The sequence below is a fragment of the Trichosporon asahii genome, assembly GCF_000293215.1.
Source record: "Trichosporon asahii var. asahii CBS 2479 unplaced genomic scaffold scaffold00075, whole genome shotgun sequence".
Classification (NCBI taxonomy): Eukaryota; Fungi; Basidiomycota; class Tremellomycetes; order Trichosporonales; family Trichosporonaceae; genus Trichosporon; species Trichosporon asahii.
In genome coordinates, this window is record NW_014040850.1 from 997,328 (window position 1) to 1,016,530 (window position 19,203).

At 59.9% G+C, this 19,203-nt stretch overlaps 9 protein-coding genes across 9 annotated transcripts; 4 read left to right on the forward strand and 5 right to left on the reverse strand.

Moving 5' to 3' along the window:
- Positions 1-414: 414 nt before the first annotated feature.
- On the reverse strand, positions 415-4,610 carry A1Q1_05907 (DNA topoisomerase 3-beta; the record flags this gene model as incomplete). Its single annotated transcript, XM_014321116.1, has 8 exons — positions 415-459; positions 507-683; positions 739-864; positions 1,180-2,530; positions 2,856-3,295; positions 3,387-3,500; positions 3,653-3,984; positions 4,046-4,610. 8 exons carry the CDS (start codon positions 4,608-4,610, stop codon positions 415-417), a joined length of 3,150 nt encoding a protein of 1,049 aa, XP_014176591.1.
- A 907-nt stretch (positions 4,611-5,517) lies between these two features.
- Positions 5,518-5,873, forward strand: A1Q1_05908 (glycine hydroxymethyltransferase; the record flags this gene model as incomplete). The annotated part of the gene is made up of 2 exons (XM_014321117.1): positions 5,518-5,631; positions 5,727-5,873. 2 exons carry the CDS (start codon positions 5,518-5,520, stop codon positions 5,871-5,873), a joined length of 261 nt encoding a protein of 86 aa, XP_014176592.1.
- A 32-nt stretch (positions 5,874-5,905) lies between these two features.
- Positions 5,906-7,162, forward strand: A1Q1_05909 (glycine hydroxymethyltransferase; the record flags this gene model as incomplete). Its single annotated transcript, XM_014321118.1, has 1 exon — positions 5,906-7,162. One exon carries the CDS (start codon positions 5,906-5,908, stop codon positions 7,160-7,162), a length of 1,257 nt encoding a protein of 418 aa, XP_014176593.1.
- A 700-nt stretch (positions 7,163-7,862) lies between these two features.
- A1Q1_05910 (uncharacterized protein) lies at positions 7,863-8,099 on the reverse strand (the record flags this gene model as incomplete). Its single annotated transcript, XM_014321119.1, has 1 exon — positions 7,863-8,099. One exon carries the CDS (start codon positions 8,097-8,099, stop codon positions 7,863-7,865), a length of 237 nt encoding a protein of 78 aa, XP_014176594.1.
- A 266-nt stretch (positions 8,100-8,365) lies between these two features.
- On the reverse strand, positions 8,366-9,892 carry A1Q1_05911 (uncharacterized protein; the record flags this gene model as incomplete). The annotated part of the gene is made up of 3 exons (XM_014321120.1): positions 8,366-8,942; positions 9,269-9,617; positions 9,679-9,892. The coding sequence occupies 3 exons, from the start codon at positions 9,890-9,892 to the stop codon at positions 8,366-8,368; spliced, it is 1,140 nt and encodes a 379-aa protein (XP_014176595.1).
- A 285-nt stretch (positions 9,893-10,177) lies between these two features.
- On the forward strand, positions 10,178-11,002 carry A1Q1_05912 (uncharacterized protein; the record flags this gene model as incomplete). Its single annotated transcript, XM_014321121.1, has 2 exons — positions 10,178-10,229; positions 10,377-11,002. The coding sequence occupies 2 exons, from the start codon at positions 10,178-10,180 to the stop codon at positions 11,000-11,002; spliced, it is 678 nt and encodes a 225-aa protein (XP_014176596.1).
- Positions 11,003-11,222: 220 nt separating this feature from the next.
- A1Q1_05913 (uncharacterized protein) lies at positions 11,223-12,984 on the reverse strand (the record flags this gene model as incomplete). Its single annotated transcript, XM_014321122.1, has 2 exons — positions 11,223-12,889; positions 12,957-12,984. The coding sequence occupies 2 exons, from the start codon at positions 12,982-12,984 to the stop codon at positions 11,223-11,225; spliced, it is 1,695 nt and encodes a 564-aa protein (XP_014176597.1).
- Positions 12,985-14,126: 1,142 nt separating this feature from the next.
- Positions 14,127-14,857, reverse strand: A1Q1_05914 (uncharacterized protein; the record flags this gene model as incomplete). The annotated part of the gene is made up of 3 exons (XM_014321123.1): positions 14,127-14,150; positions 14,190-14,657; positions 14,801-14,857. The coding sequence occupies 3 exons, from the start codon at positions 14,855-14,857 to the stop codon at positions 14,127-14,129; spliced, it is 549 nt and encodes a 182-aa protein (XP_014176598.1).
- Positions 14,858-16,172: 1,315 nt separating this feature from the next.
- A1Q1_05915 (uncharacterized protein) lies at positions 16,173-18,590 on the forward strand (the record flags this gene model as incomplete). The annotated part of the gene is made up of 1 exon (XM_014321124.1): positions 16,173-18,590. One exon carries the CDS (start codon positions 16,173-16,175, stop codon positions 18,588-18,590), a length of 2,418 nt encoding a protein of 805 aa, XP_014176599.1.
- Between the last annotated feature and the right edge of the window lie 613 nt (positions 18,591-19,203).

A 19,203-nucleotide genomic window follows, 5' to 3' on the forward strand; every position in this document is an offset into this window, starting at 1 on the left:
ACCAAAATACTGGACGCACACGTGAGCCGGTGGAGGCATGACGGCCGCTTGGTGGAGGTGCCCGCCCTGCATCCTATGAGAGCCGCCGCCTTACGCACCGCGGGCCGGTAACTTGCATCCGGTCTCCATCGGTCATCTTATTTGCCGAACTCCTTGCTCGTACGAACATTCATGTGTCAGCCGTACGACGAACAACTATGCCGCGGAGCCTTGGCGTCCCCAACGACATCTTGGGGCTCGTGTGGTGGGCACCGGTGACACGAGAGGCGCCCGCCAATGGTACGTCGTCGCAGATCGTCAGAGCCTGCGCGTCTCTCCTCGCTCCGCGTTCTAGAATACAAATGCATCTCGTGCCAAATGCCAGAATTACCAAGAAATATGCGAGTGTGCTGATGCAAATAGTGAGTACAATGTCTATGCGTTGGGACAGGCGTTCGCCCAATGTCCCGATTGACCGCACTTGTAGCAGTCTGTGGTCAGTCGTATCATACTTGCATGCGACTCACCATCTCCTCCGCCTCCGCCTCCACTGCGGCCACCCCCTCGTCCCCGACCGCGGCCACGCGTGGCCCCACGGCGAGTGCCGCCGCGACCGCGTGTGGAACGACCAGAGTACCCTCCACCGTTCTGCTCTTTCGGGCAATCGCTGGCCCAGTGTCCTTCCTCGCCGCACTTGAAGCATCCTGAAGTCAGCTGGAAGAGGCTAAAACTTAGCTGCCTCACCTCCATCAGCCCCACCTGACCGGGCAGCTCCGCGAGACGTGTTGTTTGACCGACCGCCTTGTGGGCCGCCACCTTCGTTGGGACACTCGCTTGACCAGTGGCCCTCTTCGCCACACTTGAAGCAGCCTGGTTGTCAGCTATCTGCGGCCTAGAGTCAGCTAACTCACCCCCGTCGCCTCCTCCTCGAGCTGCACCTCGCGACGTTTGACCGTATGACCGCCCTCCTCCCCGGGAGCTGCCGGCTTCGTTCGGACAGGCATTTGCCCAGTGGCCCGCCTGGCCACACTTGAAGCACTCCCCGCTGCCACCACCGCCCCCTCCCCCGCCGCCTCCGCTTGGGCCCTCGTCCTCCTCCCCGTCATCCCACGCAAAGAAGCCACAACTAGCCCGCGCGCTACTAGGACATTTCCAGAACCGGCGTCCTTTGTTGGCGCCGTTCTTTGTCGTGTTGCGTACAGCTTCGAGCTCGCAGTCGCAGCGCACGATGCCCCGCACGCCCGTGGGACGGCGAGGCGGGGCATCATCGTCCCGCGAGGGGGCCGCCGGTGCAGCCGGTGCAGCTGTGCGCGGTCGCTTTGGCGCGGGCCCATCGCCACCATCACGGCCAGCCTCGTCGGCCCATTGCTGAGAAGAGTTAGCTTCCGATGCGGGAATGAAACTCACAAAGAACCCACACTGCTCTTCACGAGGTTTAGGGCAGGCGTAGAACTGTCGCCCTGGGTTTGCGGCACTGTTGCTCGTCCTCTCGACGGCGGGCGTGCCACACTGGCAACAGGGAGGCTCATTGTCTCCGCCATCATGTGTCCTGGTTGTACCACGAGTCGGGGCCGGAGCTGCTCCACGCCCGCGAGTTGATGTACTGCGTACTGCTCCTCCACCGCGAGGCGGTCCACCGAAGTCATCGTCATCGTCATCGTCGTAGTCCGGAGAATTTCGAGGTGCAGCTCCGCGGCCACCTCCACGACCGCCGCGTGTTCCTCTGGTGCCCCGAGTTCCACGCGTACCACCTCGAGCCCCGCGACCACCCCGCGCAGCTGCGCGGAGAGCTTCCTGCGCCTCCCCTTCTCCATGGAGGTAGTTTTTGACCGAATCGACGACCGTGTTAAACTCGCGCTTCGCCTTGACGTAGACCTCCCTATACTCCTCGAGACTCAGATCGATGACCTCGCCCTTGCGCTGCTGGCCGTCGCAGATGAGCTGCATGCGGTGTTCGGTCTCGCGCCTTAGGTGTGGCTTACTGAGAGAGCGGTCAAAGCCGATAGCGTTGAAGCCCTCCACTAGCCCAATGCCCAGCATAGACGGCACGAGGTACTTGGTCTTCTGCTGGGTTTTCGTTAAGACGTACTCGCGGTCGATGATCTTGGCGATGTGGTCCGCAATCGTGGCATCCGTCCCGATGCCGTTCTTGTCCATGAGGCCGACGAGGTCCGCCTCTGTCAGGTAGTTTGGTGCCGTCGTGACGCCCTCCTTCAGCATGCACTCGTCCGGCACGAACTGCTCGCCTTCCTGGAAGTCGGGAATCGGGTTGCTGTTCCACTTGTCGTACGGGTAGACCTCGAGGTAGTTGCGCGCTTTGACGATGACGCCGCTCGCATGGAAGTACTCGCCCGCAATCTCGATCTCAACCGTTGTCTGCATGCCCTCCGCGTTCTTGGAGCACGAGGCAAGGTAACGACGCGTGACGAACTCGTAGACTTTGCGTTCCTCACCCTCCAAACCCTGTGCTCCGTTCGTGGGGTGGATCGGGGGATGTGCCTTGTCGTTCTTTCGTCCGTTGCGGGGAGTCTGGAAAGCTCCGTCCAGCAACCTGGGTTGGTCAGCTTCCTTTGACATGGCTTAACTCACTTCTTGGCGTAGTCTCCCCACTCTCTATTCAGCTCCTGTTTGCGGATGAGAGCCATGAAGTCGAACGCTTTGTCATACTGGTCTGTCTCGGTACGAGGGTAACTCAGGAATCCCTTCTGGTAGAGCTTCTCGGCAACCTGCTGTTAGACACGTCCTACCTCGCCACTCACGTCCAAGATGCGTTTCGGAGTCATGCCGAGAAGTCGTGACCCAGACTGCTGCAAGTCAACCGTGGTCAGAGGAAGAGGTTTCCTGGTATCAGCTAAACAGGTCTTCAAAGCGCTCACCATTTCGTTGTCGGCTTCTCCTCGACCTTCAACACTGTCGCCGTTGGGTCCTCGATGCATCGTTCACAGAGCAGTACAGCGACGTCGAGGTCGAAGAGGTGATTTCTTCGCCACTTGAACTCGACCTTGAACGTCTCCCCATCCCCACTATCACGCTCGCACGTGACGGAGATGTACCAGAACTGCTCGGGAACGAACGACTGCACGCGGTTGTATTGGTCGACGACGAAACCGAGCGTGGGGAACTGACACGGACCATAGCTGACGAGCTTCTGATCACCGAGTTCTGGAACACGGATTTGCAGGGTCTGCGTCAGAAAGCGCGTAAACGCAGCACCGATACGGAGATCCAGCTCGGTGCGTGCTTCAACAGCTTTCGCCTGGTTCTCGTCGAGGTTGCCTGCTTGCCGACATGCTTGGTGTATCTGACTGAGCGTCAGCTGTAGAAGGGATAATAGTAGCTCACGCTGCAATAATGGCGCTGAATCTCGCCCGCTTTACGGTGATATTCGGGTTCGACCTGCGACAAACGGACTCAATCTCAGAGCCAATGTGCTCGCCTTCCCTGTCGCAATCCGTCCATATCATTAGGATCTGGGCGCGGCGAGCTTCGCTTTTCAAGTTGGTTTCGACCCTCTTCATATCCTGACAGGTCAGCTCAGGACAATCCGGTACCTACCGATGACACCGAAGTGACCACTGGGATGTCGAACAGCTGGAATGGGTCGCACGAGTGCCACTTGCGATAGTCGTCCGGAAAGTCCTGCCCGTCAGCGCCACCAACGACGAGCACTCACGAGGCTGGTCAGATGGCCCAATACACTAGTAACCGTAAAATCAGTTCCTCGACCTCCGCCAAGCGGGGGCGGGAGGTTGTAGTCAAAGTCATAGTTGCGAATGTACTGGTGCCCGCTCTGGCGCGAGGTGAAGTTGTTCTCGGAGAGGATGGCCGTGATGCTCTTTGCGATGCTGGGCTTCTCCGCGACACACAGAACCTTCATTCTCGCACGGGCATTTGCTGGCGTGGATGTCTTTATCCACGGCGCAAGTCCGGTCGCGCGAGCAAGTGCGGGCGGAGGGCCGTTCGAGAGATCCGTGAAATCGTTGAGCGATGATAACGTGTCGGACACTGCAAGCACACAAGTTGCAGTCCGGTCATCTCCTGTAGACCTCCACCGGAGTTTGTTTACATGTCACGTGGATTTGACCCCGCAGAGTGGAGGTGCCTGGGATGACGTTACGCCGTGGCATGCGTGGCGGCCGTTCTCTGTGTGGGCACATGTGGGCAGCGGCAATGCTTGATCTATCACGGATCGCATGTCGGGCAGAAGCGTACATGAACATTCGCGAGTCGATGCAAGCGGCAATGTAATGTGCAAGGAGGTGGGGGCTAGGCGCTGCGTTTCGGGATCGAGATTGGTTGGCTGCAATCGATGGACCGGATTTCCGGACATGGGCCGGAGCTCGACGCAATGCGGCTTGCGCGCCGGCACCAGGCCTGAACCTTGGAAATACCACCTGCACGCCTTGGAAAATAGGCCACGGTCCTGGCGCCGCACCTTGTGGATATGTCCGTGTATCGCGTTCGAAGCGTGGGTGATTTTCCAACAGATGTGCGAGCCGATAGCGGTATCCGCGGTACCTGACAACCCTCCACCGGGAATTATCATGCAATCCGTTGGGGGACGTTGGACATTCGACCGGATCAGCAAGCGGCACCGGTCCCACTTTGTATATAGACCTTGCAACGTGCATCCCGTGATCGACTCCCCGCACAATCGTTATCTCCCAACCAACGCTCGCACCAACGCAACTCCCTGCATACTGCTCTACAGTCGTCCTCGAACTGTAAGCATCAACCAATCTCACGCCTCCGATCAACGCTCAGGTGAGTCGAGTCGTCGTCGTCGACCCCGAGAAAGCGGACTGCGCGAGCCACACGGAGCAAGCGCCGTCTGTGTGAGCCGTGTGTGGCTTCCGTAGCTTCTTGTGTGTCACCGGAGTGTGTGAGAAGCGCACGGCTGCGGGAGCCACGATCCGCGCGCAGTCCGCTCGGAATCGAGTCGTGTTTCGGCGAGTGGATGCATGCAGATCCGGGTGATCCGGTGGATGACAGCTGCTCGCACCGCTGAAATGGAGACGATTGCATGCATCGATCAGGGTATGTGCGGGGTGGGGACTGACGACACAGAAGCCCGCATCATCTCGGCGTCTAGCATTGTCCGTCCACAGCCGCACTCGCCGTCCCATTTGCCGACGAGTCTGAGCTCCGTGCCTAGTTAGGAATAACTGCACGAAATTCGTCAATTTTTTTTCCAAGAAACCGACCACGCCTTGCGAAGTGCGTGCTTGCAGTGCTTCCTTTCACGCGGAATCAGAATTTCTGAATTTCTCGTGATAGACCGGGCCAACTAAACCCGCTCGCGACCTTTTCATCCAGTGGCTGTACCCTGGGTCCCCCGATTGCTATTGGCGTCTGCCACCGTCCCCCGTAAGCCCGTATCCGTAGCCCCGCCTGGCCCTCCCTGCCTCTCTCCGCCCTCTGCATTCTAGACACATACCCTGTGTAGTTCGACTCGGCATCTCCCAGTCTCACCGCCCGATTCTCCCCCCTCCTATATAACTCTTTTTTCTATTTCTCCTACCCTTTTCACCTCCATCAATGCCCCTTCTGAGGTCTCTCGTCTCCTCCCCCCTCCTCCGCACCTCCCTCTCCGCCAACACCGTTAGGCCCTTCGTCAGGATGTCGTCTTCCGTCCCCGTCCCCCAGGACTTTGTGAGTGTCACTGCCACTAGCGTCGGCATCGTGCCACGCAGACGCTAGTTCAGCCTCCTGCCAGAAAATTCAGAAATGCTGACCACCCATTGCAGAACAACATGCTGTACCAGACTCTGGAGCAGTACGACCCCGAGGTCAACGACCTCATTGAGAAGGAGACCTGGCGTCAGTTCTCCGGTCTCGAGCTCATTGCCTCCGAGGGGGGGGGGGGGCGCACGCACGTTGGACCATTTTACTGACTTTTCGCCAGAACCTGACCTCGCTCGCCGTCATGCAGGCCAACGGCTCGATCCTCACCAACAAGTACTCTGAGGGTCTCCCCGGTGCCCGTTACTACGGTGGTAACGAGTACATTGACCAGCTCGAGAACCTCACCCGCGAGCGTGCCCTCAAGGCCTTCAATCTTGACCCCGCCAAGTGGGGCGTCAACGTCCAGCCCTACTCTGGTTCGACTGCCAACTTTGCTGCTTTCACTGCCCTCATCAACCCCCAGGACCGTGTCATGGGTCTCGGTCTCCCCGACGGTGGCCACCTTACCCACGGTTACTACACCGCCAAGAAGAAGATCACCGCCTCGTCGATCTACTTCCAGTCGTTCCCTTACCGTGTCGACCCCCAGACCGGCTACGTTGACTACGAGCAGCTCTCGACCAACGCCAACATCTTCAAGCCCCGTCTCGTCGTCTGCGGTGGCTCCGCTTACCCCCGTGACTGGGACTACAAGAAGATCCGCGAGATCGCCGACAAGCAGGGTGCCTACCTGATGTCCGACATGGCCCACATTTCGGGTCTCGTTGCTGCCGCCGAGCAGAACTCGCCCTTCGACTACTGTGACGTCGTCACCACCACCACCCACAAGACCCTCCGTGGCCCCCGTGCTGGTCTCATCTTCTTCCGCAAGGACAAGGAGCCCGACATGGAGTCGCGTGTCAACGCCGCCGTTTTCCCCGCCTGCCAGGGTGGCCCCCACAACAACACCATCGGTGGTATCGCCGTCGCCCTCAAGCAGGCTGCCGACCCCGCGTTCAAGGAGTACGCTATCCAGGTCCGCAAGAACGCCGCGGCTATGGCCGAGGTCCTCTTCAAGCACGGTTACCGCCTCCAGACCGACGGAACCGAGAACCACCTCATCCTCTGGGACCTCCGCCCCATCGGCCTCACCGGCAGCAAGATCGAGAAGATCTGCGACGAGGTCCACGTGACGCTGAACAAGAACGCTGTGGCAGGGGACACGAGCGCGCTCGTTCCGGGAGGTGTTCGTATCGGTTCGTCGGCTCTGACGTCGCGTTCGATGAAGGAGAAGGATGTTGAGCAGGTTGCCGAGTTCCTCCACCGTGTCGTCCAGATTTCCCTGAAGGCGCAGGAGAAGGCCGGCTCCAAGAAGCTCGCCGACTTCGAGAAGGCGTACAAGAACGACGCCGAGGTCGCTGGCGAGGTCAAGCAGCTCAAGGAGGACGTCAAGAACTTCTGCACTTCGTTCCCCCTCCCCGGTGTCCCTGACACCACCACCATCAAGCGCTTCGACTAAGCGCATTCTGTAGTAGTAGTAAAAGATGCCTCTGCCTACAATGCAGCAGGTCTGGGTCTGGTTTCAACCATAGTTATTTGTACAACATCATTCATCTGATGAATATAGGCATTTGTCAACGGACGTCGAAGAGAAAAAGTCGCAGGTGGAGGTCGGCGTTCCTGACGATGGGTGCCACTGACACTAGTGCGCCCCGGTGTGTGTGTTTGAGTGATCGTCGCCTAGCTTGCGCCCTCTGCGCCCCTCTGCGCAGAAGCCTAGAAGCATGTGCCGTGCCTTTGCACGCGATCTACGACCGGCTGTGTGTGCAGTATGCGTGCATTTCGCGGGAATCCATCAGCTGCGCAGAAGTCGAGAAGGTGGAATCCCCGATGCCCGCGCCGGCTTGGCCGGGTAAAGCAGAAATCGCTCAAGCCATGTCGCGCGACCTCAGGGTCAGCCTGCAAGGCTTGGCTCACGGTCCGGTCGCGATATCTGCTCGAGCAGAGTTCCACATCGCTCATCTTCTCAACTCTCAGCAGAGAGCAACACTTCTACTCAGGTGAGCATCGTCTCTTCTCCCGTCGTCCCACTACTCCGTCTAACGGTGCGCTCGGAGAAGCGCGGCCTCGGGCACTCGGCTTCGGTCCGGGCCGTGGATGGCCGAGCCCGTCCAGCACCGCTCCGGCATATCTACTCCGCCACACGCATAGATCCAAAACTAACGCTCAGCATGGGGATCGAGAACAGCCTCACAGTCCACCTCCTCCGCAAGCTCTTTGCGGAGCTGCAGTCCCTCGCCGTCCTCGGCCTGACCAAGCTCGAGATCGATCCCAAGTCCCTCTCCAGTGGCTCGCTGGACCTCCCCATCGTCCCGGTCGCAAGGCTCGTGGGCCACCTCCAGAGCACGAATGTGCACGACACGCTCTTCCCCTTCGTTCGCTTCGGGTGCGTGCATGCCCTCCGTGTTGCGCTCGGGTGGGCGCAGGCGAGCAAGAATGCGCCCAAGGGACGGGCGGCGCTGCTGAGCCTCGCCGGATATCTCGTTATGGCTTGTGAGTAGCTGGATGTCTTCGCATGGGCCACCATGACCTGTGCCGCCGGGAAATATGAGGCTAACAACCAGGGGGCGGCAGCACGCTCACTAGCATCCTCCTTTCCACGCCACCCGCGTGGCTCCTCTCCTCCAGCCCGTGGATCGTTTACGTCTCGATCTACCTGCTCCTAGTCGCCAGCGGCATTTCGCAGTTCATCGTGTCCGCCGTGCCCTCCTTCCTGCTCAACTTCCTCCTCGCCGCGCTCGACGGTCTCCTCCGCGGCACCGGGAGCTGCGGCATGGCCTCGGCCGCAGTGTCGAAGGGCCTGCCGGCGTGGAGCGGCATTGTGCTCGCGCCGATCGCGACGTGCGGCGGCGGATGGCTCGCGCAGCTCCTGGGTATTGGGGACGGGGTCCCCCGTGCCCCCTCCTTCCTCAACGGCGGCGTCATGGGCACGCTCGACGTATGGGGCAGTATGGCCACCGCCGCAATTTATCTGGCTCTGACGGGTGCTCCGGGGCCGTGGTCGGCCAGCGTCCAGAAGGTCGATACGGGCAGCGCGCGCGCCGTCGCCATCATCTTCTTCGCGTGCCTCTTTGCTGCGAGGGTGTGGACGCAGAACCTCCTCACGCTGCGCAACAATGCGAAGAATGCGGCGATGAGCAAGCGACCCGTAGCGATCAAGGAGAAGGAGGTGGAGAAGGTCGAGGCCAGCGCCGAGTCGAGCGAGGTCGACACCGAGGTCGTCAAGGCGTCTGCTGTGCCTGGAACGAGCGCAGCTAAGAAGAGGAAGAACAAGAAGAAGAAGACTGCCGCGCACTAGGCAGTTGAAGGACAGCTGAAGGGCGGAGATTTGGAACCAACTTGATACATACACATACACTTTTATAGATATCTAGAGATATGGATCTGTCTACAGCCGACTCAGGCCAGCAGGCCCGCGCCCTCCTTCATCCACCGCAGCGTCACACTGACTCGCATGTCTCGCGGCAGCGTTGTCGTTCCCCCGGCTTCATCCTGCACGGTGTCTGCTGTCCGCCCCTCGATGCCGTGCGCCCAGTCCCACCTGCTTTCGCCCGAGAGCACGTACACGCTCCTCGGAGGCAGATAGACGTCGTACCGCTCTCCAGTTGCTGCGCCATACCCCGTCTCCTTCATGGCGTCGTCTGCGCGCTGCAGCGTCAAGACGCAGCCGCCGGTGAGCGAGACACCGACGATGCCATCTGCGTACCGGCGAGGAAGGTCGACGTGGGGTGAGATCCCTTGCCCGGGCGGGTAGAGGTTCAAGATCGCTTGACGGGCTAGGGGTTGTCGAAGGGCGGTTTCGAGTACGTTCGGGGGAAGAAGGGGATCGAGGAGCTGAATGAGCGCCGAGTCGAGGGACTGGATGTGGGACGGCATGGAGGACGGCGCAGGGGGCGGTGCACTGAATAGCATTGCTTGGTCACGACAGCCGCCGACGAAGTGGTCCGCCTCCGATATCGCGGTAAGTGTACTTACTGGGAGTTAGGCTTGAACTGCAACCTAACTCACTGGCTAGCTCGCGCGGCAGGAGACCGGGGAAGACGGAGAGACCGGGTATCGGGGGTGGGGTCCGGGACGCTATGACCTCAGCATTCTCATGGTCGTCGAAGAGGGAGCCAGCCGAGCTCACAGGGCTCGCCATGTCTTCCCTCTCCATATCGATGCCGCATTCCGGAGCGTCGATGCTCATTGTCCCAATGGGCAAGTGCACAGATCAAAGATCCCAGAGACGACCTCCACCGCATTGGAGACCTAAAGTGGAGGTACCTCCACCTCGCGCTCACTGCCACAGGATCGGCGAATGAGAGGGTGTGGCAGTTAGCACGGCAATGACTGGTCGATCGTCCCCCGACTTTCCGAGGGCAGACCCCAGAGGTCAGGCGCCAGGCCGCCAGAGCAGGTGCGAGCAGCCGCAAGCGACATTGGAGCACGTTCAACTCTGTTGTCACCTCACTCCTCCCCACTCAAAATCAAAATGTTCGCCAACTCTGTCCGTGTCGGTCTCCGTGCCGCTTCGCGCTCCTCTGGTGGGTACTACCTTGAGCGCGCTCGTCTCCTTTAGGTCCGATGTCGATAATCGTGGCTCCGAGAGGCGGGTTAGGAACAACTGTTCCCGTCTGTCCTGCTTCTCCGAGCCGAGCCGCTCCTATCTCAGTACCAGTTACTAACCCCAGTCCGTGCGCTCTCTACCCAGGCGCGCGCCTCGCCTGCCGCCCGCTACTCGGCCGGCGCCCTCGCTGCTGGTGCCGTCACCGGCTTCATGCTCTACAACATGGCCGGCAACCCCCTCCGCCTTGACGGCAAGGCTGTCCCCCACGGCGGTGCCCCCGGCACCGAGAACGAGCGCTCGTTCATCATGATCAAGCCCGACGGTGTCTCTCGCCAGCTCGTTGGCCAGATCATTGCCCGCTTCGAGGCTCGTGGCTACAAGCTCGTCGGCCTCAAGCTCGTTACTCCCTCCAAGGAGCTCGCCGAGAAGCACTACGCTGACCTCTCGTCGCGCCCCTTCTTCCCCGGACTCGTTAAGTACATCACCGAGGGCACCCCCGTTGTCGCCATGGTCTGGGAGGGCAAGGGCGTCATCAAGCAGGGCCGCGCCATGCTCGGCGCCACCAACCCCCAGCAGTCGGCGCCTGGAACGCTTCGCGGAGAGTTCTGCGTGTCCGTCGGGCGCAATGCGATCCATGGCTCCGATGGCCCCGAGTCCGCTGCCCACGAGATCGCTCTGTGGTTCAAGCCCGAGGAGATTTCTGGCAACTGGAAGCCCGCCAACTGGGACTGGGTCATGGCCGACAACTAACTGCGGCATGACCTCCACCAGACTAGGGTCACGTGACCGATATTCCTTGTCCGACCCTCCCTTTAGCTGGGACCTAAGTTAGCTGAACAATGCATTTCGCAGTGCAGACAACGCTCAAACTCATGGGTCATGACTGATCATACATGTTCTACCACAGACGATTGTATAATGTTACCTGCCTCTGCGCTAATCTATGAAGGGATGGGGTTGCTATACTACTTTAAGCGGGGGTGAGCCAGACAGCCGTGTCCTGGGGAACGCTGTCGGTGATGGGCTGGGAGGAGAGCACGACTTTTCCAGCGGGGACGGGGACGGGCTTCTCGCCAAAGTTGACAATGGTCTCCCATCCGTTGGGGCGCTTGAAGTGGATGACCTCCTTGTCCGAGTCGATCCACTCGAGCTTCTCAGCACACTGGAGCTCATGGCGGAGCTCGAGCGCCTTGCGGTACAGGTTGAGGGTCGAGTTGGGGTCCTTGTCCTCGACATCGACGGCGTGCTCCTTGTAGTACTCGGGCGCCGGGAGGTGGGCCTTGGCGCCGTCGCCGAAGCCCATGTTCTTCCCCTCAGCCTTCCAGGGGAGACAGATGCGGCATCCGTCACGGCCGACGTCGTGGCCCGGCGAGCGGAAGAAGGTCGGGTCCTGCCTCTCCTCGTCCGGCATCGTGACGACCTCGGGCAGGCCGAGCTCCTCGCCCTGGTAGATGTACGCCGAGCCGGGAAGGGCGAGCATCATCATGGTGGCGGCAGTCGCGCGGCGGAGGCCGACAGCAGGGTCGACCTTGGGGTTCTCGCCCTTGTTGATCAGGAACTTGCGCGACGTCTCGAGGTACCCTCCGTCGTCCTTGAGGGCGAGACGGGTGGCGTGGCGCACAACGTCGTGGTTCGAGAGCACCCACGTGCACGACGAGCCAGAGGTCTCGGCGTCCTCGAGCGAAATCTTGATCACCTCACGGTACTTGGCAACGTCGTAGGGGATCATGAGCAGGTCGAAGGAGAAGGCCTGGCCGAGACCGTCCTTGGCGGCGTAGAGCGGCTTGCGGCGGGACGAGACCCATCCCTCAGCGACAGCGGTCAAGGGAGGGCTGTACTCGTTGAACACCTTGCGCCACTCGCGGTAGACGTCGAACACCTCGTCGCGGTCAAAATACGGGTGCGCGTTGGGCGGCAGCGTGCCCTCGACCATCTGCTCGGACAGCGTTTTGATCTCCTCCCAGGAGAGGAGCGGCTCGCCCTCAGGCATGTGCTTGACGCAGGCGTGGGCGACGTCGATACGGAAACCAGACACGCCACGGTCACCCCAGAAGCGGAGCGTCTTGAGGAAGTCGTCGCGCACCTCACGGTTATCCCAGTTCAGGTCGGGCTGCGACTCGTCAAAGATGTGCAGGTAGAACTGGCCGTCGCCGACGGGCGTCCACATGCTGCCACCAAACATGGCGCGCCAGTCTGAGGGAGGCTGATCCTTGTTGGGCCCGAGTCCGTCGCGGAAGATGTAGCGGGCACGCTCGGGAGAGCCGGGCTTGGCCTTGAGCGCGGCCTGGAACCACTCGTGGTCGTCCGAGGTGTGGTTCGGCACAATGTCGACAATGACCTTGATGCCCGCGTCCTTGCAGGCCTTCATCATGTCGTCAAAGTCGGCGAGGGTGCCGATGCGGGGGTCGACATCGCGGTAGTCGGCGACGTCGTAGCCGCCGTCCTTGAGCGCCGAAGGGTAGAAGGGAGACAGCCAGATGGCGTCGACACCGAGCTGCTTCAGGTAGGGCACCTCAGACGTGATGCCGACAAGGTCGCCGATGCCGTCGCCGTTCGCATCCTTGAACGAGCGAGGGTAGATCTGGTAGACAGTCGCCTGGCGCCACCAGTTGGGGTCCTCTGGAAAGTCAGCTTGCGCTGTGAGAGAGCCATCGCCAGCCCCGCCAATTCGAGGCGGGGGCGTGCGAACAGACAAACAACTCACCGTTCTTGTTGAGCATCGAGATCGTCATTTTGCTGATTGAAACGGACGATACGGTGGTGCAAATACGATGAGAATGCGGCAGTGGAGCCTGCCCACTGCGCTCCTATATACCTGCCAGCTGGCCGGCTGTTCGAGCGGGGAGGTGGGGACGCATCGTCACAGACTGGGGTAGAAAGTCAAACTGCCAGTGTAATCTCGGAGTCGGGCCGAGTGATGTGTACTCGGCGGGGTCCGAAATCCCCTATGACTGCCCTCACGTTCAGGGTCCCGTTTATCCGGAGTTCAAGTCGTGCGGCTCCAGTGCCCTCCACTGCAAAGATGGGCAAGAAGCCGCTGTGTAACCTGCCGAACACATGCACGGCTTAATTGGCGATTTGGCTGCCGCCGAGAGGCCGAGCGGCATGGAGAACCCGCCGAACGGGCAGAGAGTGGCTCGCTGGAAACGCTCCGAAGCGCTCGACTGACTCACCCCGCAGTACGGTCGTGACTCACGTGCTTGCCCATGAAGCCGGGCCGTCAGTTGCCGGAGGCCGCCTGGCGGGCGACGCGGGGCGTTACTCGGACACACACCGATATCGACTTGAACCTCCACATCCCCGCGTCGGCCTCCACACGCTCGCGTGCGCGCAATTCCTCTCATGCAGTCATGGAGTGTCACCGCACGAGAATGGGCCCCATGTGGCCGAAGATGGCAGGGTCACGTTTGTGAGTACGTTGCGGCTGTCACGAGGCCGTGGCGGTAAGCCTGCGGGGAAAGATGTTGGATCCGCCAAGCTAGTGCCTTCGGTGTGGTAGCGTTTCAGCTGTGGCTTTAACAGCCTTCAGGCCCCGATACTATCCCGGTGGAGTGAACGGCGTCCCAGCCGCAAGCTTGCAGGTCGGTCTCTTTGCTTCCCGACCCATGAGAGTCGGTATGACAACATGCGAGCGGCATCTCGAATTCATTCCCAAAGATTGGCCACCTCGCGGATGATGTGGATTCAGCTGCACGTGCTCCCTTGCAATCAAGTGACGGAATGCCTGCTACCGAGACCGCCACTCCCGCCCTTATCTTGGGCATGTAATTATGATATGATGCAATATATTTCATAGATATGCTACCGTACCTTGAAGATGCCAAGTATTGATACAACAGAGAGCGTGCGCAGTGTAAAGAACCGAATAACCCGTCTACATGAGGTCAAAGTCGTCGAGCTGAAAAAGTTAGCTAACGTTCCAGGGTTGAAAGCTCACCTCGTCGTTGTACTTCATAATAGTACGCTTGCGAGCACTCGTGTCGACCCAGGTGACAAAGTCCTCCATGTGGCGGGTGATCAGCATGGCGGGGTCGGTGACCGGAGAAGGCCCGACGCGGATATGTCCCTGCTCGATGGTCCTGACCGCATCCGAAACGCTTTCCGCCATCTTGAGCCTCGTAGCGACAACCGCCAGACGTCGGCGAGCAATCGAGGACACGGTCACCTTGTTCTCAATGTCCGACGGCTTGGCTCCGACGTCAAGGATCCCCATATCGTAGAGCTTGTCCAGCATCTCCGCCTCTTTCTTCTGTCGGTACGGGTCGTTGGCCGGCAGAAGCGAGATGCGGTGGATCAGCGACCGCAGGTTGCCACAGATCTTGTTGTACTTGTGGTAATCTTCACGATCCTGGATGTGATACTTGTGCATCACACGGATCTCGCGTTGAGACGCATCCTGCTTCCACTGTGAAGATGTTAGCCAGCCACGCACTAATGGTACCTTTGCAACGGCAGACCTCGAGCGGGCTCGGAAATGAAATCGGCTGGAGAGCCGGAACGAGGAGCCGCGCGAAACTCTGGTGCACCACAGGCTCCAACGGGACTCACGTTCAGGAAGTCGACCTTCTTGAGGAGCTTCTTCTCGTGATGCTTGAGTTGACGCATGGTGGGCTGAGCGACGCGACCGAGAGCGCGTTTGAGATGCGAGGTTGGAAGCCGAGTAGGGAAGGGGAAGGCTGTTGTCGAAAATCTTGAAAGCGTCGCAGTGGACGTCATGCCCACGCGCCGCCGCCGCCATCGCCACGCGGAGAATTCTAATCACTTGATTTAGTCTGAAGGTGAGGTTTGGTCCCGGTTCTAATTGTCACTAGTAAATCCCGCTATTGCCGGCCGCCAGCTTAAGTGCTCCCCTCCTGTACGCGCGGTGGGACGCTCCTTGACAGGCGACCAAACCGGTACCAAGACCGTCGAACGTCGTCAAGCCCGTCCTCCTCGCCTCACCTCCCCCCCCCTCCGTTCTCGCGTCCTGTACGTCTCCGACTCCCTCTGACTGTCACCCCCCGACACCGAAACGAGAAACAGACACACGGCTACTTTGTGAAAGTGCCATTGTCTCGTTTCTACTGCCCCTCTACCTGCCAGGAGCCTGAGCACAAAGTTACCTGCTCGCCCCTTCGCTTGCCTTTGGGACTCCCTTTCTTCCAACGCTCTCGGATCCGCTTCGAATAGCCTCTGCTACGAGTCGACGAGCCGTCATTGCCACTGCCTCCAGCACCCCGCCAGCACCCTCCGCATCGGCAGTAACACCCCCGACAGCCATCTAGAAGGGCCTTCGCCGCAAAGTTTAAAGTACCCTCGAGCGCTGCTCTAAACTCAGCTGCCCCTTGCTTCCGCGCGCACACTTTCGGTGGCAACCGCACACAAGTCGACGACGGACCTCCTTGTGAGTATCATCGGTACCCCTTGCCCCCACTTATGCTGACTGTCATAAGCTCTGCTGTTACCGGCGAAGTGAAAACCGGTCTTAAGACAAGTCTACGCACTACTTAGTCGCACCTCCTTCCACACGAGCAAAAGCTGTGATCGGATCCTACTGCGTAAGTCTTCCAGAGATTCCCAATCGTGGTCGAGACTTTTCCGACCTCGAGATACTATGCTGTGGGCTGTGTGCAAGCTATGCGTCTGTGTGTTCCACGGTCGCCTAAAGCCAAATTTCTTGGCTTAGACACGCCGCAAGCACCGCGCTATCTCTTGATCGTCCGGCACACGGTTTGACAGCGAAGCCCAAAGCGCTTCGCAAAACCTCACTTTCGGCGTGTCTGCTCTGAAGAATATGTGTCTCCGGTCTACATGAGCTTGGAATTGATTGGGTCGCTCCGTGTGGTGCGCCATCTCTCGTCTTCCCTGTATTGCCTTCGCCACCGCCACGGGAGTTGCTGACATTCTAGACGTCCCTTCTGCAGAGAGTCCCAACAGCACCATGTCGCCGTCGACACAATCCAAGTCGACGAGCGTGTTCCATGCGCTAGGATCCTACGCGGATCGCACCAAGGATGCCACCGGCAAGACGATAACTCCCAACGGCTCGGCCTCGCACTCGCCCGCTGCTGTCTCGAGCTCCTTGTCGTCACCGACCCCCGCGACTACTCCCATGCCTTCCACGAGCACGAGCAAAGCTGCGCCTGCCGCACCCGCTGCTGCTCCTGTTGATGACGACGATGAGTCGTGGGAGACTGTTAGAAGCAGTCGCCAGAAGCCTCGTGTGGAGCGCAACACCGAGGAGAAGCGAGGTAGCAACTCGCGCAACTGGCGGGAACGCGAGGAGAAGCCCAAGGCATCGACCGAGGAGAAGGAGGAGTCTCGAAGTCGCCCCTCGAAGAAGGAATCGCGCCCTTCAAGTACTACGCCGTCGGCGCAGGCTTCGGCTTCGACTTCTCGCGCGGCCTCTGTAGCCCCTTCCAAGCCTGCTTGGGGAGGTTCGGCACCAGGACAGTCGGCGGTCGCGCCACCCACCGCCGCCTCCACTTCCAACGCCACCCCTTCAGCTGCCAACTCTGTGAACGGAGCGGCGCGACCGGCTGCTGCCAAGAACGGCGAGGCTTCAACGTCTTCCGAGTCCACCATCAAGGGGAATGCCTCCGACGAGGGGAGCTGGCGAGCTAGGCCCAAGGCGGAGGAGAAGCCGGCAGCACCGGTACCCAAGCAGGCTGCTGCCCCTCCCGCTGTGAATGCCTGGGACCTGAGGAAAAAGCAGGCCCCCACCCCCAATCACGGAACGCGCCCGTCCAGTTCCACTCCGCTTCAGTTTGGGTCTGTAGCGGCTTCTGGCTCGATGCCTACTGAGAACAAGTCGGCGTCGGAGTCTGCTTCGACTGAGACGACTAAGCCGAAGAAGAAGAAAAAGGAGAGCGCTCCCCCTCCTGTCTCGGACGTCAACATGTGGCCGGACGTCAACGCTGCCAAGAGCGACGAGAAGAAGTCCAAGCAGGACAAGAAGACGGGTAATGCTGCTGAGGCAGCTGCCCCCGTTGAGGAGCCGACATCGGGTAACGTCGCCGGGAAGAAGGCCAAGTGGACGCCCATCCCGGCAGCTGAGCTTCAGGAGGCTGCCGATAAGGCGGCGGAGAGCAGCCGGCAACGCAAGGCGAAGCGTGGACCGAAGGATGACTCGGAATCGAAGGGACAGCGCGGCAAGAAGGGCAACTCCGATAAGAAGGGAGGATCTCGGGCGCAGCGCTCCGGGTCACATAGTGAACCACATAACGCTCGCATGAACGGCAACGCCTTCCGCTTCAACGGGTCTGAGACGGGTGACGCACCTAACGGTGCGGAGTTTGCCAACGGAGCTGGCAGTACCCCGATGTCTCGTTCCGGCAGCGCCCTGGATAAGCGTTCGCCGGGCGGCACGCAACTGCCGTTATCCCCTGAGCAGGCGGGTCGTGACGAGCACAGCCGGCCAACAGGCGGCAATGCTTCCCAACAGGGCTATGGTGCCAACGCCACTCTCCCCCGCGCCCCGCGAGGACGGGACCGTGAGGGACGCGGATATGGCGGACGTGGACGCGGTGGATATCGATCGGTCTCGCAAGCCACCGGAGGAGGAAGGTACGACCTCTCGCCGCTCCAGGGCAATGCGGAGCTTGCTCATGCCTACACGCGCGGTTACGGTATGGGCTACAGCTACTACCCCATGCCTCCCGCTGGCTTCGTGATGCCCGTGGACCCGTCGCATGCCACCTACCCTGGTATGCCCATGTACGCTCGCGGCACTCTCCCTCCGCCACCTCTGCCAGTTACCCAGGTCCCTAACTTGGACCCGCTGCGGTACTGGGTTCTCGGGCAAGTCGAGTACTACTTCTCCATGCAGAACCTGGCGATGGACTTCTTCCTTCGTCAGCAGATGGACCTCGAGGGCTGGATCGACATCTCGATGATCGCGTCCTTCAACCGCATCAAGTCGTTGACCCCTGATGTTGCTATTGTCCGCGAGGTTATGGAGATGAGCTCCTTACTCGAGGTCAAGGGCGACAAGGTCCGCCTGGGTGGTGGTGAGGCTAAGCGCTGGGTGCTTCCGGACGCCAAGCCGTCGAGTCTGGAGGGCTCGGGCTCCACCCTGACGTCGCCGAAGAAGTCTTCTGAGGCGACTGAGATATCTCATGGCTTACCTCCTTCGGTGGACACGGGAGTGTCCGCCCTCGGTATTGAGAACATGATCCCTGTTTCTCCTCCTACCAAGTTCGATGTCGAGAACGCGCTCATGAAGAGCTCTGGGAGCGCCAATGTAAGCTCGACCGCCAGCGTTCTCGCCTCTGACGATGCCAAGACGATGACCCCCGCCACCAGCATCGCCGGTGACACGAATGCGAGCGACAACGATGATGCCTCCAAGGGCAAGTGAAGGAAAGGTGAAGCTCGGTTCGCTCGGTCAACGCAATACCTGCAAGAAAACCCACTCCCTTCCTCCATTTCATCACCACAACACATTTGATCAGCATCGCGCTATAGCGGCATACAAAGTGTAGCCTCGTTCTGCCTCCAGCATGTTACTCTCAGCACGTTTCCCATCAATTACCACACACCACACACACACACAACAACAAAAAGCCGATATTCATTTGTTCGACGCCCGCATAATTTCAATAAACCCCTTCCGTTTGCTTAGTGACACCGCAACCATTTCGTTTCATCTCAACCAGCACATTTCCCCGTTCTCATATCCTTAACATCTTGCTCTAGCAGGCTTACCCTAGCTCCTGCGTCTTCCGACCTATCAGTGCTACATCTGGCAGTGCGGCCGATCAGGAGAAGGTAAATAATTACTGTGGACGGGAAATCACCTTATCAAAAATCGCATTAACTTTCGAGAGAGAGAGGGAGAGAGAGGGACCTCGGGTACGAGGATGATAGGTCTGCATGTGAATGCATTTCGTGTACATGTACCGTGCTCCGTCTCATAACATGGATATTCATCTATCCCGATCTATCTAAACCGTACAAGTACAACAGAGAGA